Here is an 18,481-nt window from a genome sequence, read left to right as displayed (position 1 = left end):
GTTCTTATTCTCATGTTTTACATGCTGTGTGCAGCTGGCAGGACAATGGACCTTGAATGGGGTGTGAGTATCCTGTGAGCACCAACAGTTCATTTTTCTAGTGGAGAAAATGTCTTACAGCAAAGGGAAGGTAAACACACACATAAGGAAGGGTGTGGTGTGCAGCTGCTCCCTCAGTGGCCATTAAGCCTGCACATAGCACTGAGACAAAGAATCAATATCCCCACACCCCAGTAAGCAGTTGCTCTTCTCCCAAGATTATTATAAAGCAGGGAAAAAAATGATCTTTTTTTAATAAAATAAGGAAATTTATCAAATAATAGATTAAACTATGTTCATTTAAATTAAAACATGGGTATTAATCTTTATAAAATGAAAATAGTCTGCTTTGTTTCCAACTGGTATCAAAACATTAAGGAAGGATAAATAAATGTATAAAGAATTATAAAACTTAAAAGGTCAACAAAGATGCATACATGTTATTAAATCTGTCTAATGCGTTTTTTTACCAGTGAAAACACAGTTTATACTGTCCACTACTTCTGATAATAAATGTCATATAAAGACCATTAACACTGGACAGAAACTAACTCAGAACTGAAAGAATCTTTATTATTAAAGCCTTTTCTATTAACATTTTTGAATGAAGCTGAAATCAGTAATGAAACATCCTTTTTGGTGCATGACATAGTGTTTGTCACACAATCAAAATCATCCTAATGTTTTCAAGATTCGTATCGTTGGAAAGTTTTCAAGCATATTTGATTAGAAAACAATTTTTAGCCACCTACTGTATGTCATGTTCTAGACATTCTGCCCTCCAGGAACTTAGTCCCGTAGACTGCAAGTAGGATGCTCACACATGATGGGATAAACACTGTCTCAGAAATATGAGCACTGAATTTGGGCACTGTAAGTGACAATGTCATTAATTCTGCTAGAGGGGTCTTAAAAGATGGTGTGTCCACATGTGGATTCATTAAGCAAGCAAAGAGGAAAAAGCCAAGAGCAGTGTGTAAATGAACATATACCAAATACGTGCATACAAATACATACACGCCTCTTGCTGCTGTGTATGTTACAGGGTGGTTGACAGGGTGGAGGGCAGTAATTAAGGATGAAAACTGAAAATGTAGAGTTTTGCATAAGTTTGCATACAGGCTTTTATAGCCTTTATTTTGGCAATGGGGAGAATCAGAACTCTCTCTGGCTGAGATGGGAAGCCAGTGGAGAGTTCTGACCAGAGCAAGGTGCCTCATTAAGACCCATCCTGGTTCCTCTGGTCAGGTAAGATCGTAAATGGACAAGAGCGGGGAGACGAAGCCAGTCTGTGAGCCATGGAAGCTCAGTCCAGTGTGGAAGGACCCAGATCAAGGTGGTAGGGGTACAGGTGGAGAGATGTGGGATTTTGAATATGGACCCTACTGAATCTGATGCTGGATTATATGTGGGGTGGAAGATAAAGGGGCGACTCAGAATGCAGCTGACATTCACCGAGATGGGAAACCTTGAAGGAAACCAGGTTTGAGAAAGGAGAGGATTGGAAATGTGGTCACGTTTCACATGGTATGTCCTCTGCTTTCTATCCCCACATCAAGTTGGAGGGAGACCTCGGGTACTCAGGGGAGAGGTCTTGGGAGGCTGACCGATGGAACCTGAGGAGTCAGTACTGATGGAGAGAAAGAGACATGAGGATGGGCCCTAGTGAAATCCAACCTTTACAGCTTGGGGAAGGAAAGATGAGAACCAGAAAAAAGACTATAATGGAGTGGCCACTGGAAGAAGGAGGACCAAGAGGGGATGGGGAGATGGAAGGCAGTTAAAGAAGGTGTTCTAATAATAGAGAAATTGTCAAAATTAAAAAGCCACAACGAGGTATGGATTATGTGACTGAGAGGGAGGGTGACATTGATGTTAAATCCTTAAACTTTAACTTTATTGAGAAAAGTCTGATCATTCAAGTGTCTCTAAGAAAACGAATGTTCAAATAAGGGCTCTTCCTCCAATAACTAACTTACACCTACAATGCGAAGTTCACGTAGTATTGGCATACTATCAAGTTAAAATGGTTTACCAAGAAAACTAATTTAATACTATTGAATACATGTCATTTTTGCTTTGCAACAAAGGTCATACTCAAAGTATCAATTATTTGAGGAAAATACTGAAGTTTCATTATTTTTTATTTTATTTTGAAATCATAGATAAGTGCTAATACTTCAAATTCTAACATTAGCTTGTCTTAGGAATGGCAGCGCAATCTAACTTACACATAAAGTACCTCTTTTTTTTAAGTCCCAGGATCATAAAGACAAATAAATGGGCTTTTCCTGCCTTCCACCTACAGAAGAGCAGCAAGGCTTCTTGAGCTGGAGGGATAGGCTCTTTTGCATGTTTCAAGGAGATTCAAGCCTTTGGTTTAGAAAGACTCTAGCCTGATCTAGTTTCATGGCTGGATTCTCCAGTGGGGAAAGGATGGCTCAGAATTGCAGGAGTGGAGAGTGGCACATTGGTCATGGGTGTAGGGAGGTTGACCAGATATCCCAGCTTGCCATTGCTGAAGGGAGTTCCTGGGACATAGGAATGTCAGTTTCACGGGCTTGACAATGTTCCTTTGGGAACTGTATCATTTAGGATCCAACACAAAACATATGACACACTTCCCATAGATCATTTGAGAGGGTTTCTTTACAAATGTTGGGTTTGGAGAAGCCCAGGTAGAAGTGTGGTCACTGGGAGTTGGTTACAGAAACCTGGAAAGGGACATGTATGGATACGGCTTCTTGAGAAAAATAGTGAGCTTTGGTTGAGGGAATCTGATAGGGAGGTATCACACTCCGACACCGCTCTCCTCCCTGCACCTCTCATCTCCTGCCCGAGCCCCCCACTGGAGGAACCCAGGCAGAGGGCACAGAACATAGTCCACACATGTCCACCACTAGGATCAGAGTAGATTGAGAAATGGTGGAGAGTAGATCTAAAAAGGCAAAGGGAAAATACATGATGCAAGTGGAAAGGTGCTTAGAATTTGGTGCAATATCTTCAATTCACAAATAAAGCAATAAAGAAAGAGATAGGTCAGTTTCCAATCTCTGGAGATCAAGAGAGAAACCCAAATTTTCAGCATCACAATTCAGGCCAAGTTTTTCTAAATTATGCAAGCAAAGTTTTTATATCTTGTTTTTTCCTTCCCATAGAGTTTTAAAGACCATGCAGAAACCCATTCATACAAAAGCCTCAGAGTCAACATTTTATTTTCAAATGGTATTTCCCAAAGTGCATACTAAATGCTGTGTTAAACCATATGAAAATGCTAACATTCACCCATTTTTTATCTGCAAAAATGACAATTCTGTATGGTTCAAACTAGAACACTTGGAAAACCAAGTTAAAAAAATTAAGCAAGTTTCATTTCTGTAGGAACTTTAATGGACGTGTTCATGTTTATCACCTCCTAAGCATCAATATGTCAGTTAAGTATATTATTTGTATAATTATAAACATAGAACATAAATGTCTATGCTCTCAAATAACTATAATAAAGGATTCTCCTTTATCTTTAACCCAAACTAGGAAGATGTCTTTTCAAAGAGAAAATCATGAGAAATATAGAAAAATAAGTGGTTTCTTGGTTCCACATGAATTTTTAAAAAGGGAAGATTTTAAAAGGCCAGGAACAAAACAACATACTCTTACCATATAATATAGCAATCATACTCTTTGGTATTTACGCAAAGAAATTAAAAACTTATGTCCACACAAAAACCTACATGCAAATGTTTATAGCAGCTTTATTCATAATTGCCAAAAGTTGGAAGCAACCAAGATGTCCTTCAGTAGGTGATGGATAAATAAACAGTGATACATCCAGACAACAGAATACTATTCAGCACTAAAAAGAAATGAGCTACCAAGCTGTGAAAAGACATGGAGGAACCCTAAATGCATGTGATTTGCTGTGAACCTAAAACTGCTCTAAAGAATAAATTCTATTAAAAAAAAGAAAAAGAAAAAGAAACCAAGGCCAGGAGAGTATAGAATGGGTAGGAAAGGAAAACAAACATAACCTCAAAATGGTACCAACTTTTTCATTTTGCTAAACAAGGACATTACATCACACATCTTTCACCTACTCTTACCACAATTTCTAAAGATGGAGGCCATATTTATCTCACAAAAAAGAGCAAAAATGATATAACCTTGGAATAAAAAACATTTTTTCCCAAGGCAGGATAGCAGAAGCAAACTTACCTTGATATTTTTGCCATAAACCAGTGAAAATTTTACCACGTAGAGATTCTATTCCATGAACACATATTCACAAACTACTGCCTCAAAGCACAGCGAACCAGAGGTAAGAAACTGTGCAGACTTTAACCTTAATTTTATTACCAACCTTTTAAAGCATCAAATTGACCTAAGTCCATTTACTCATGTAAATCCTAAATATGGCTCACCAGTGACCTGCCCAGAGATAAACTGAGCCAGAATATGTTTATGTGCAAATTCCGCTAGTTTTACGATGACGGCTGACCCTGGGTGCTACCACATTATATGACACCTCTACACGGTGCAATTTGAAGGGTTCGCAAAGACGGAACTGCCACAAAATATCTCCACCCCTTCCTTCTCAGGAAAATGTTCCTTAAAAATGGGCTACACAGTGAAGGTGGGAACCATCGTCAAGAGGTAACAGCTTCAAAGTGCAAACGTGGTGCCCACTAAATCCTGCAGAGATTACTATCCTACATAAGCTATTTGAAACATCAGCCCTAAGGAGGGAAAAAATGCAGGGCCCTTCTATTCAGGGAAGTTGAAAGCAGAAAACTGAAGCAGCCTGGAGACATCAAGACTTCCTGGCACCAACCAGAGAGTGAGGGAGCCTGGCGCTGGTGCTGGGTGTGGCGGGGGGCACCAAAGATAAACTTGACCTCCCGGTAGAGACCCACATCTGTCCTGGGCCCAAGTTTAAATATTTACTGATTAACTCAAACCTTTAAAGTAAGTTGTTTTTCCCCCATAACTAAGGAGAGCCACTGTCTATCCCCATCTGAGAATGAACAGAATTTCCCAAGACAAACCGTTCTCTTGATAGGTGTTTTAAAAATTGTGTATTTTGCTCAACAAAAGGTACACCCTTGTCCGGGGAACCTTAAGACACAGATGCGGATCTGTCTCCCAGTGTCCAGATCACGAAGAAGGGGGCCGTGCACCTACTTGAGAACTGGATGGAGAAGCCGGACTTGCTGATGAAGAAGTCGCTGTCGAACTGCAGAGTGAGCGAATTGAAGGTGCTGTGAATGTCCTCGGGCAGTGCTGAGCCGCTCCACTCCTTCAGCAGGATGGCGCTGTCCACTGGCCCGTCCCACACCTTCAGGATGTCATGGGCCAGCTCCGTGTCAAACACGATGAAGTGGAGGCTGCAAGGAGAGCACAGCTGGTACGGTGACTGAAAGGCCCCTCCCGCCCAGTGAGGACACCCCAGCACAAAACTCGGGTACACACCAGCCCGTTTCACCCACACCAAACCCCACCCCAATGTGCCTTTCCTTGTCTGACAGTTATGGATGAGCCTGGAGCGTCACAGAAGTGGATTCACTCGTGCACATCAGAAAACAGAAGCACCTACTTCTGTCTGTGATGGATACGGAGCTCTATGCTGAGCTGTGTGTTTAAGGATGAAACCAGGCCTTTTGAGACTGTCAGCTCTTTTTACAATTCAAAGCTTTCTCGGGCACACAAATCAAAGATGGGTCTGATACAGCTTTGTTTTAAGCTAACAGACGTCGGATTTTAATGCGTGTGGTATCAGTGTTGTTCCTGAAATGCCCCACTAGGTGGTAGCATCCATGCCAGGACAGAAACGCTGGCAGAGATGTTGTTTACAGCTGGAGGATATTGTGTACCTGTATCCGAATGATCTCAGCTTATGTTGTGTTTGTTTCTGTACATTTTATTTTCGGAAAAAATACATTATTTGAAATACCAACACAAAGGCAGAAATGTGTAGTATAAACTCCTTTCTTCATAACATTTTAACATACTTCTATCACATTTACAGATATCAAAGCAACTTAAAATCTCTGTGTCAGAGGAAGCTCTTTCAGTGATGGCAGCAGACCTGTAATTCTATTTATGGCAATTCAGACAGATAAAACAGTTTAATATCAACAAAAATCTGTATTTGCTGAATGCTTTCATTCATTGTTTTCCACTCACTGCTTACTGCACAAAATTGTACGAGAGAAAAATCATAATAAATGACATACGAAAAACGGTACACAAATCCCAATTATTTACTTTGTGCATATTATAAATTCAAAGAAAATATCTATCTCACCCTGCATAAATATAAAATGTAGTATATTTTTAAATGTTTGATTTAAAATATTTTTAATATAGAGGGAAGTACAGAATATAGCAGACACTTAGATACCTACCACCACCAATGTTAACATTTTGCCTTATTTGCTTCAGATCTTTTTTAAAAATAAAATTTTATAGACACAGTCCTACTCCCCTGCCTCTCCACTTATGCATTTGTTTTTCCTCTCACCCCACATTCTGAAATCATGATGGTCTCTTCTCATTTATATTTTTATAATTTTCATATGCTCACGTAGTATACCTATCTCCAAACAACATACAGTACTAATTTGTGCGTTTAACAGTAATTACATGCTAGATGTCATTTTGGCATGTATGTGCTTGTATCATTTTCAAGTTGCTTTTTATATTCAGCATAAGGTGAAATTCCTCTAAACTGAAAGACGTAGATTTTGTTAACTCGCTTTAGAAGCATGAGGAAATGCTTCATTTGTCTGGTCCTCTAACAAAAGATAGTTAGTTTCTGCATTTTATTATGACAAATGGTGCTCAGCCTAGGGTCCCTCTAGGCTCAAGAAGAGAAATGGCCAAGTTGTTCTAGCATGTGACTGTAACTTCTTACAGTCTCACAATAAAGTACAAATGGCTCTGTGTTGTCACATCTTCACCAGTATCTGATAACATCAGACTTAAATAGTTGTAAAAAGAGAAAATTTGATGGTTGTGGAATGGTATCATGTTTAAGTTACATCTCCCTGAATATTCATGAGGTTGAACATCCTTTTGTGAGTGTAAGGCAACCCGCTTTCAATATAGTTCAGCCATTCAACAAACACTTATTGAGCACCGACTATGTACCAGGCACTCTTCTAGGAATTTTGGATACATCAGTGAACTAAATGAAGAACCCTGCCTTCATGGAGGTTACATGGTTGGTAATGGGGGAGATGAGCAAAAAACAGCAACCACAAAAAATAAGTAAAGAAGACTGCATTTTAGTAAGTGGTAAATGCCATTGAGGAAAGAAAAACGCAGAGCAGAATAAGCAGCACTGGTCATGCCAGGACCAGAGGATGGGGGGAGATTTAGGTATTATATGGGGTTGTTGGTTAACCCATGTTGGTGAGCAGAGGTTTGAGCAGACTTGAAGGAGATGGAGGGGTTGTTATACTTGGTGTGAGGGGAGAGTGAAGCCCAGCAAAAGCCCGACACAGAGGGCATGGTTTCAGCATTTGAGACCATCCAGGCACCAATTTAACCAGAGCAGAGAGAGGGCCTGATAAGGAAACTGAGGCCAGAGAAATAACGGGTGTAGTGGATGGGGAGGGGGAAGCAGGGGGCTGGTGGGCAACACACAGGGTTTTCTAGATTGTTCTGAAGATTCTGGCTTTCACCCTGGGTGACAGACCAATGTGGTTTTTTTGGTAAAGAAGTTATCCCACCTGTGATTTAAAAATAATTGCTCTGCACTTGTGTTGGCAACAGGCTATACAGGGCAAGGCAGAATCAAGAATCAGATGGCTGTTACTCAGAGGAGCTGGACAGGGGACATATTGAGAGGTTGTCAGATTCTGGGCACGGTTTGAAGGTGGGGAAAACAGGACTGGGTGAGCCATGTATGATTAAGAGAGGATGCAAGGTCACTCGAAGGTTTTTGCCTGAGAAATGAGAAAGGTGGAGAGGTCACGGGCTGAGGTGAGAAAGGGTGCAGGTGGAAAGGTTTGTGGGGTGGGAAGACCAGGGATTATGCTTTGGGCCTGTAAATTCAAGATGCCTACCGGACACTGAGTAGAGACTTGAGCAGACAGCTGTTCATGCGAACCTGGAGCTTCAGAGAGAACTCTGAAAGGAAATAATAAACCTGTGTCTTCGGAAATAAATGGTCTTAAGTCATGGGACTACATGAGATCATCAAAGGTCTTAGGTGGAGAATAGGACCATGGACTCTGAATTATCTGATCACATATGATTGCCCACTTCTGTAATGCATTCTTCATCTCTTTTATTACTGTTTATATATTATATTATATTCTTGTGGGTGGATTTTGTTACATACCCTTTATCGTTTTAAGAAAAAACCCCTGCTACTTACTATGCTAGGAAGGTTTTCGTTTTATCTCTTTATGTTGTTGATCATGAACATGTATTCAGTTCTATTAAACTACTTTTTCTATACCTATTTAGATGATCATACAGGTCATTTTTCTTAATATATAAAATGGGAGTAATTACAGAGTTCAGCTCTTAATTTTTATTTCCTGTTCTTTACTTGTTCTTGTGATATGAAGGTTATTTTAGCCTCATTAAATGAATCAGACCATTTCCATTTTTTTCTTTTGGATGGAAGGTTTTTCCTATATATTGGTATAATATAATCTATTATTTTCTTAAATTTTCTAAAAGTAATCCTTATTGTAGGGGTATATTTCAATTCCATTTCTAATGTCAATTATTTGGGCCTCCTGTATTCTATCATAATATGTCAGTTATTTTTCTACCAATGATACCTTTTCAAGAATCAGTTTGTGGGTTTGGTAATTCTCTATATTATTTCTTCCATTAATTTCTTTTACTATATTTGTTGTTTTTCAACTATACTTCTTTGAATTTACTCTGATAGCATTTTTCAAATTCCATTAGCTGGAGCTTAACTTGATTTTCAAGCGATCTTCTTTTTCCAATATGTGCATTTAAGGCTATAAATTTCACAGTAAGCTGTTAATCATGTGTCTTTTCTTTTCAAAATTGAGCATGTGTTTTCCTTCTTGCTACAGATTTCTATTTCTATTCCATTTTGGTCTTGGTGTGGAGTATAAAAGTGATTCTCTGCTTTATTGTTTTCACTGATTAGTTTGTTCCTAGTTTGTGATCATGTTTGCACATGTTCCATATTTACTTGAACAGAATGTGCACTTTCTAGTTGAAGGCTGTATGTCTTTTTAAAATAAGCTTAGTAATTGCATGGTTCAAATCCTCTGTAAACTTACTAATTTGTTACCTGTTTGATTTATGAGTTATAAAGAGTTAAAGGAGGCATGCTGTGCAATTTCCAATGTCTCCATATAATTTATTTATTTTGTTTGTATTAAGCTATATTCTTAGCTGGATAAAAGTTCCTCTTAACTATCACATATGTCTGGTGAATATATATCCCTAAACCAATAGTAGTATTTTGTGTGTTAACAGTAATTGCATAATAGGAACACTTACAAGGGAATGACAGGTTGTTTGAATATAGATTCCAGGTTGACAGTTATTTTCCTTTAGTACTTCAAATACCTCTTTCTTTTGGTCTGTATTGTTAAGAAGTCTTCTATCAGGCTAGCTAATATATATCTTCCTTTTTTTAGCTGTTTCTCGGATCTTTTCTCCACCCTTGGTGTCCTTGGGCTTACTAGAATGTGTCTAGGCATGCACTGACCTTTACTAATGCTACTCGAGACACATTAGGCTTTTATTAAATGCAAAATTCACATCATCCAGCAATTCTACTAGAGATTTAGGGGATGTAGAGAACTACTGCTTTCTGTAACCATCACTGCAGAATTATTTTACTTTTATACTGTGTGTATGGAGTAGTTGATAAAAATATAAACTAGTGAAGAAAGAAAGAAAAAAGGAAATGAATCTAAGCGATAACTATGCATATAAATCTATGGCAATATATTTTAAACTATGCATAAAATGGTTTTCTAGAAAATAGAAATTACTAAAATTGACTCAAGGAAACCAATATAGACAAACATACAGAAATATACATCTTATATTTATCAAAATATTTTGAAATTGGTGATAAACTGAAAACAGGACAAATGTCCAACAACAAAAGAATTAAAAGTTCAGTAAATACTGATATGTAAAAAGTCCATAAAAGTACTGCTAAGTGAAAAAAATGTAGAAAACACTATGTTTTTTACTTGTCTTACATAAATAATTTCATTTATTAATTCCAATAATTTCCTATAGTTGTTTTTGAATTTTATATCTTTAGGTGGTAGAATTTAATATTTTTTCCATTATGGAGTTTTTAAAATATAATTCACATATATTTATTGAAATAAATAAATAATTGAAAGTTTAGTCTCTGAGATTGGGACCAGGACAATGAGATTCATTTCGAATCATTATTCTGGTGACTGTAGCCAGTGCAACAAGGCAAGACAAAGCCAAAAGATTTGACAAAAAAGGAAACCAATCTTTTATTAATGTAGATAACATGATTGTTCACAAAGAAAAAAATTTTAAACCTAAGAACTCAGAATTAATAAGTGAATTTATTTATACAAGATAAATATAAAAATATAATTTATTTTCACAAGACAGTCACAACTAGAAAGTGAAATAAAAATACTATTTACATTATCATCAAAAAGTGTGCTATAGCTAGGGATAATTCTAGCAAAAGATGTACAAGAGCTCCTCACAGAAAACTATCACTATTGAGGCAAATTATATAAGATCTACATAAATGAGACAATATACTATATCAGAGATCAGAAAATTCAGAATTGGAAATGATGTCAGGTTTCCCTAAGCTGATCTACTGATATAATGTGATTCCAGCTAAAACTCTAGCAACTTCCTTGTAGAAAGTAACAAGTGTTTCTAAAACTCATATGGAAATGCAAAGGGTCAAGAATAGCCATGGCAATCTACATGAAAAAGAACAAAGCTGGAGGAATACAGTACCAGATATCAGTACTTATTAAGTAATTCAGTGATTAAGATAGAAAGGTATTGCACTAGATGGACAAATAGATCAATGTAATGAAGTTCAGAAACAGGCCTATAATTATATAATCATAATTATAATTATCTGGTTTATAACAAAGGCTGCACTTCAGTTAATGGAGAAAGACTGACTTTCCAACAAATGGTCAATTGAACTGCACTATGGACAAAAGATTCCTTGCATCGTCCTAATACCTTACACAAAAGTTAATTCCAGATGAAATGAAAACATAAATGTGGAAGATAAAATAGATCTCCTATAAAAAAAACTTAAGATAATATTTTTTATAACTTTGGAGGGCAGGATTTCTTAAACTGGACACAAAAACACTAAGAAACCCCCCCATAAAATATTTGATATAACTTAATAAGAAATATACTAACCATAAAAGAAAAATGAGCCAAAATGAATTTGACTCACTGAAACTGAAAACCTGTCTTTACCAAAAGACATCATTATGAAACCAAAAGACCACTGAGTATAAGAATATAGCTGGTGAATATATAATCAACAAAAGATTGCATTCAGATGTATAAAAACTATATACTAATCAAAAGGAAAAGATAGGCATTCCAGTGCAAAAAGAAATGAGCAAAAATCTTCAACTGACATTTATAAAAGAGGATAGTCAAGAGACTAATAAACATATAAAAAAGTGATGGCCTTGATCAGTCACCAAGGAAAAGCAAATTAACACAACTACACACTAGGATGGCTAAAAGGAAAGACAGTCAATGCTTAGTGCAGGGGAAGGTGAGGTACCTGGGAATGACCTACACTGTGATGGGAGTGGTGTTGGTTTAACCACTTCGGGAAATCATTTGACAGTATCTACCATAGCTGAGTACAGGTGTACACCTGAGAGAAAAACATGCACACATCCACCAAATAATACATGAAAGCATATCCAACAGGACGTCATTTGCAATAACCTTAAACTGTGTAAAAACAATTCACACGTCCATCAACACTCGGAATAAATAAGTAAATCATTGTGTATTCATGCAATGGAATAATTTACCTGTATCAGTGGCAGTGAAGGTTGAGGAAATCAAGACACAAAACTAATCACACTGTATAATTCGATTTTTATAAAGTTCAAATTAGGATAGCGATTATCTATCTGAAGTTAGGATAGTGATTATCCTTAAGAATGGATCGTTTAAATGGAGCTCAAAGGGCACAATGTGGGTCTTGATCTGGCTGCTGGTAACAAGGGGTATTTTTATAAACAAGCTGTATACTTATCATTTGGATAGTCTTATGTGCCTATGTTATATGTTAATGAGAAGCTTACACAGACAAAAAAAGATTCACCCTGATGCTGTAAGTTTTGCCATTTGGGAAATACCTTGTAAATTCAATAACAACAAAAATGATATAACAAAATTTAAACAGATAAAGAAATGGCCATTTTTCATTCTAAAAAAAATAATTAAAAGTCAATATGCAGACACCATACCACTAGGTAGGGAAAGTTTAAAAATTGATTTTAAAAAGTATCATCCTGAAGGAACTGTTAGTCATTTCAGACACAGTCATGAAAGAAAAAAAAAACAAAAACATACACTTTGCAATGCACAGTGTCACAAGCTTTAAGAGATGTGAACAAAGCATCAGGTGTGTTTAATTCTGCCTCAAGGTGTCTGGGAAGGGCTTTGTCAGGCAGAGAGAAATAGGAAGGATAATTCAACAAAGAGGATGAGACAAAAAGCGACTGAACAAATACATTCATTAATATGCTAAAAATGTAAAGATACAAAAGTTACAAATGTAACAAAAAATGATGCAAAGATTTTTTTCCTACCAGATTGGCAAAGATTATAAACACTTTATCCAGTTTCAGTGACATTGTGGAGACCCTACCTTTTCATATGCTGTTGAAGCCATATCTACTCTTCATAAAAGCAATTTGGTAATAACTATACAAATTTAAATGTGCATACACAGCAAGTCCAGCTTTAGAAATTCATTGTAGAAAGTACCCTCGAGGTGATATATTGGGAGGATGGTAGCATGGCTGATAATAGTGAAAAACTGAAAACAACGCAAATATCCCAATAGGGTATAGTTTAAATAAATTATGGTGCATTCAGGCAATAGAATCTTCTTCCATGACTAAACAGAATGAGGTGGAATTACAAGTAAGGATATAAAACTTTGACCATGTTTACTGACTGAAGGAAATCTTCAGAATAATATTAAGGCATGATACTATTTTTCAAAAATAATTAAACAAGTAGATAAACAGATAAATCAAGCTGTATATATATGTATGTATATTATATATATATATGGGTGTGTGTGTGTGTGTTTGCATAAGAAATTATAAAAATATATACCAAATTTTAAACTGTAGTTATATTTTGTGTCTAGGATTATAGCAAACTACTTTTCAGGCTTTTTATCTTTCTGCAACACTTTTCTAGTATTTCAAAAATTGGGAAAATAAATAACTTTGAACGTCATGACAATGAACTTGAATTGATTCTGCACATAATGAGCAGACAAAATACGTACTTTTTTTAAAGGGGGTAAATGATATGATCAGCTTTATTTGATAGAAATATTTGTATCAAGACACACAAAAATGTCTCAACCATTTGACCCAGAAAGAATTTTCCTGGGAATTTATTCTAAGGTATTAATTATAAAAAGAGGCAAAGCTTTACTTGCAATACTATTTGCCATATTATTATGTATAATATTGAAAATTAGAAATAATGTGAATAACCAAGAGAGACAATAATTAATTATAGACACCCACACTGTAGAGTATGCAAAGGTCCATGTAAGACATATGTGAACATGGCAACAATGATGTCTAGTATGGGGATAATGCATGCCTTTCTTTTTTATACTTTTGAAGATGTCTAGATATACATTTATTTTCCAGCCATATAAAATTAATATTTTAATTGAAAAAAAATAAAACATGTTCCTTAGAGTGGGAGCAGTGGTTGAGAGGCAGCCCTGGCAGGATGGTCAGAGAAGAGGCCCAGTGAGTCATGCTGGTCTGGACTAGGGAAGTAGCAGCAGTACTGGTGGGAGAGCAGACCTGGGGCTCCACGTAGAATTACTGAGATGTGTGATCACAGGAGTGTGGGAAGGAGGGAGGAGCTCGTGACACTAAGAGGCTTGCCTGGATGTCTTGCTATGTAGTGATGACCCTACTTCAGAAGGAAGGAACTGCAGGGCAAACACTGAGTCCAGAGAAGAACACAGATTATTTTCAGGTGAGATAACAAGAATGAAATTCCTGTTGAGGGGTTGACCTTTTAACTGGGCCCCCAAAGATGGAAGAATCTGGAGGTGAGGCAACAAGGAGAAACTGGGGGGAGCATAGGTCGAGAGAGCTGTGATGACAAGGTTGGGATGGGAGACTCATACACGCTTCATCTGTGCTGAAATGTAACGTGCATATGAGCCGTCGGAGGTAAACCTGTAGGGGACCAGACGCCAAGTCGAGAGGGTGTTACAGTTCTGGTTAAGGAGCTTATGTTCTCTGATTAGCAAAGGGGAGGCTCAGAGATGGAGAGGGTGGAGGACGGATTTGGAAGGCTCACTGGGAGAAGATTACAGTAAGAGCCTGGGAAGTAGGAACTGGGAATCACAGATAAGAAGAAAGACAAACAAGGGTAGAGCTGACAAGGGTTTGGCTTGCATGCAACTAATTTTTTCTCAGAGCCTATTATGAAGAAATTTAATGTAGTTCACTAAAAGAATGCTGTGAGACACATATTAATACCTGTTTGTTTGTTTTGTTCAGTTGGGAAAATATTGGAGACTGGTGAGGGAGAAACAAGGAAGAGCAGAAGATAATACTGAAAATTAAAACCTCCAGCCATTCTGAGGAAGACAGGCATTAACAGAAATAGGGAATAAAGAAGTAGAAAGAGGCCCAGGGGGGATGATAATAATCCTGAAATTGGCGTGCCTGCCTTGTGCCTGTGAGGCGTTCATCCCTGGAACAGCAGCCATACCAACGTCCCCACCATCAACTGCTTCTCCTAAGCTCCATTTATGTGTGATTGGAATTTCACTTCCAGTGTTACCACTTTTCAATTCTTTCTACACTTCCATCTTCAATGGCCAGTTCCCTTTTTGATTATCCGTGTTTGTAAAACGCCAAGTGGGTTTATCACTGGGAGACAAGGAAGCAACACGAGGACACACTCTGCTGTCTGTGGCTGAGCTGAGCGCAGCAATCCCCCTCGGGAAGGCGCGTGACGCGATCAGGAACTGGCTGTGACGTGCCTCTGTTGTTTATGCAGAGATCTGGGAGCTGAAGGGCTAAAAGAGAAGTCTGTCCTTCATGCAATTCTTCACAGTAAGTCTGCAACTGAAATCTGAATCCTGTTTTGGGGCACTGGCGTTGTTTAGCTGAAGCGGGGTAACTGAAATTGCCTGCATGAGGATCTTGCGCCGTGGCGGGTGCCTGCAGGGTTCTCCCTCTCTCTCACTCTGCAGGCAGCTGGTCAGGTTCCCTAAACCCAGCAGCTGCTCCCACAGCCCCAGCTAAGGAGGGCCAGAGCCCAGCCTCAGATACTGGGCAGACTTTGAAGAGCTGCTGCTCTCTTTTCTTTGGATGGCTGGAATTCTCTTGACCGGTTATTTCCTCACCTTACCCACAAAGATAGATGGGATACCCCGCTGTGGCCCTGACAGGAAAGGGGCGTTTGAGGTGCTTGGGTTCCGGGCCCCACACCTGTCTGTCTTGTCAGCAAAAGACTCCCGACTCATGTTCCCAGCACATTTACTACATGCCGACCTCATGTTTGGAGACAAATGTCCAGTGAAGTGGAATCATTTGCCCGTCCTTCTCCTGCTTAGTCTGTGTCTCACAGCGATCTTGAAGGTTGGTCAAAAATAAATTAAAACATTCCTAGATCTCCAAACCACATCTCCCCCGATCTTTCTACAGCCCATCCGGCCAGATGCGGTGAGATCAGGATCACATCCCACATTTCACTTTCTTTAAAAGTCTGCACGTGGACAGTTTTGACAATCTTGATACACTTTTGATAGGCCTCTAATGTTTTCAATACTGCATGAGTTTTTCTAATAAAATCCCCCTCAACTACACCTCCAAATGCAATTTCCTGGGAACAATTAGGAACAGAAATACTTTCAAAGTGAGTTTTCCAGACAATTACACTTGCAGAAAAGCAATGAAAGCCAGGGAACAACATACACATACGATTATGAAAAACACTGCCTTGATGCTGCTTGCTGAAGATGTTTGTAATGCTGTTCCCTTTATTGTATAAATTACAGCTGTGCTCAGCAGTGAAACGCACTGGGTCTCTCAGACACATGCTTACATATAACTCTTAATGTGGCTAAATTTACTGCAGTGTCTTGTGATTAGACTTTTAATTAAATTTAATTCTGGTAACTGCTTTATAGTATGCGTGTTAAAATTACAAACCTCTTCCAGACCCAAGTGTCCTATAACAAAAACTATTTTGGGGTCTTCTATTACCTCGAACAAAAAGTTACAGCAATATGCAATCAGAAATTGCTTTGGACCTCCAAGAAATCAAAATAGGCCCAGTAATAACTGGCCTGAAGTGTTGAAACCAGACCTTTTATAATTTCCGAGATCTTGTTCCTTATTTATTCTTTGACAGTGAAAAACACTGACATTTAAAGAAATCATAATAGAATGTATAGTAATGAATTCCATTTATATTAAGAATTTTTAATACTTAAATTAAACCCTGGGCTCATGTTTATATGACCGATGTATTCCTCATTTTCAAGCAAACGATGTAGATAAAATACTGGCTATGATACCAATGAAATAATTCAGTAAACTAAGCTAAAGAATATCCAAACTAAGACCAAGCCCTATTTTTCTGAGCATCAGTACCATTTTAAGCCTAAAATTGTATATTATGTACTTTTAAGTATGTTATTTTCCAAATTGCCATACTAAAAATAGTACATATTTTCTTAATGAAGAGAAATCACCAGAAACATTTGGGGATGAGGTTGAATACCGATGGAGTAAATTAATTACAAGTACTGATGTTTGCTTCTTAACTTCCTTATTATGAAGGGCTTTATGCCTTAAATGAAAAAGATCTGTTTACAAATTGAGTAACTTGAAAGATACCTACAAGAAGAAAAAAATTCCCCAAACAATAAAGTGGTATAGGCAACGTCTTTTTTTTTCCTAGAACATTAACGGTTAAATGACAAAGTCAGTTCAATGCAAAAGCTGTACATTTTTTATTACTTCAACTCATTCTTTATTAATTTCTTTTCTCTGTTCTTACTAAAATGTTAATGAAGCATTACATTCACCTGCAAAGAGTGAATTCATCACTTGGTTTGCATTAGGGGAACAAGTGCTCTTTCCAATTCTTGGGAAACAAATCACAAGGAGATGTGTCAGAAATAGAAACTTTTGAAATCAGCCTAAAAGGAAATATATCCTGTTTATGTAAAGTCATTTTATGAATCACAGATGATTCCTAGGATTTTTCACAATCAAATTCAGTGTAATGGCTTTTGGATTATTCAGATCAAGTGTTCAGGAATTCAAAGTTAAGAAGTAGTATTTAATTCTATTTAGTTCATTGGATAAGTGACTATGTTGATTTTTATGAAGAATACAGACTCTTAAATTCTGTCCCTCAAATATGCCTTATTTGTGTCCCAATGGATCCCTAACTACCTAATTAATCATTTTTCTTAATGACACAAGTTAATTTTTAAATGAGTTATTATAAAATAATGTTTTTTGCAATATTTACATGCTTTAAATTCCTTCCCTTGCTCCCTGTACATAGTAAGAATATTTCTTTTGGAGGGTTTGAAAGCGGTAATAGTTTGTGCCATGTCAGTTTAACTCATTCCCAAGATGTAAATGTGATCAAACTTCAAGAAAGTCTGGTGAATTTCAGGGAGGATGGAAGTCACCTGATGAGAAACAGCAACACTGAATGGAATCAGCAGGTCGCCTCACTCCTCCTTGTCCCGTTTCACTTTTTTACTAAGTTATAAAGTTGCAGTATGATAAATTTACTAAGTTTGCTGGGCAAACCTTCTGTGAATAAGGACAAAACCCACTAGTTCATAAATGTTTTCATGTATCCACTTGCCCCAGAAAGAGGTTTCTGCTTTGCACCTGTCTCTTTCAGCTTCTTCACATATTTCAGAGTTGAGTTGCCTGGATTCTTTTAGTCTTTGGTCAGTGCAATAACACAGGGAAGAGGAAAAGGAACAGAGGCACGTGGATTAAGGCTGTTGGGAGGTGGGGTACAGAGTTTTTTAAAAAATTAACTTTCCGGGGAGATTTCAAAAGAATACAATGAAAGAGGAGAGTTAATGGGAGGAGAAAGGGGATTTTATGAGGCGTGACTAAAGAATGTACATTCTCTCCTTGTTCATCAAGATCTATAATTAAAAAAC

The 18,481-nt window shown here is 37.5% G+C and overlaps 1 protein-coding gene across 2 annotated transcripts in view; it reads right to left on the bottom strand.

Annotated features, from left to right (window-relative positions):
* Positions 1 to 18,481, bottom strand: part of CSMD1 (CUB and Sushi multiple domains 1) — a 1,403,311-nt gene that overhangs the window by 228,601 nt on the left and 1,156,229 nt on the right. For both annotated transcript variants that reach the window (XM_033848938.2, XM_073798556.1), the window contains exon 25: positions 5,218 to 5,420. In XM_033848938.2, coding sequence (XP_033704829.2) covers positions 5,218 to 5,420 — 203 coding nt within the window. The remainder of the gene's footprint in view (positions 1 to 5,217; positions 5,421 to 18,481) is intronic.

This window comes from Tursiops truncatus, chromosome 21 (assembly GCF_011762595.2).
Source record: "Tursiops truncatus isolate mTurTru1 chromosome 21, mTurTru1.mat.Y, whole genome shotgun sequence".
NCBI classification, from domain to species: Eukaryota; Metazoa; Chordata; class Mammalia; order Artiodactyla; family Delphinidae; genus Tursiops; species Tursiops truncatus.
Note: the sequence above shows the minus strand (reverse complement) of the source record. Positions and strands in the feature narration are given on the sequence as shown.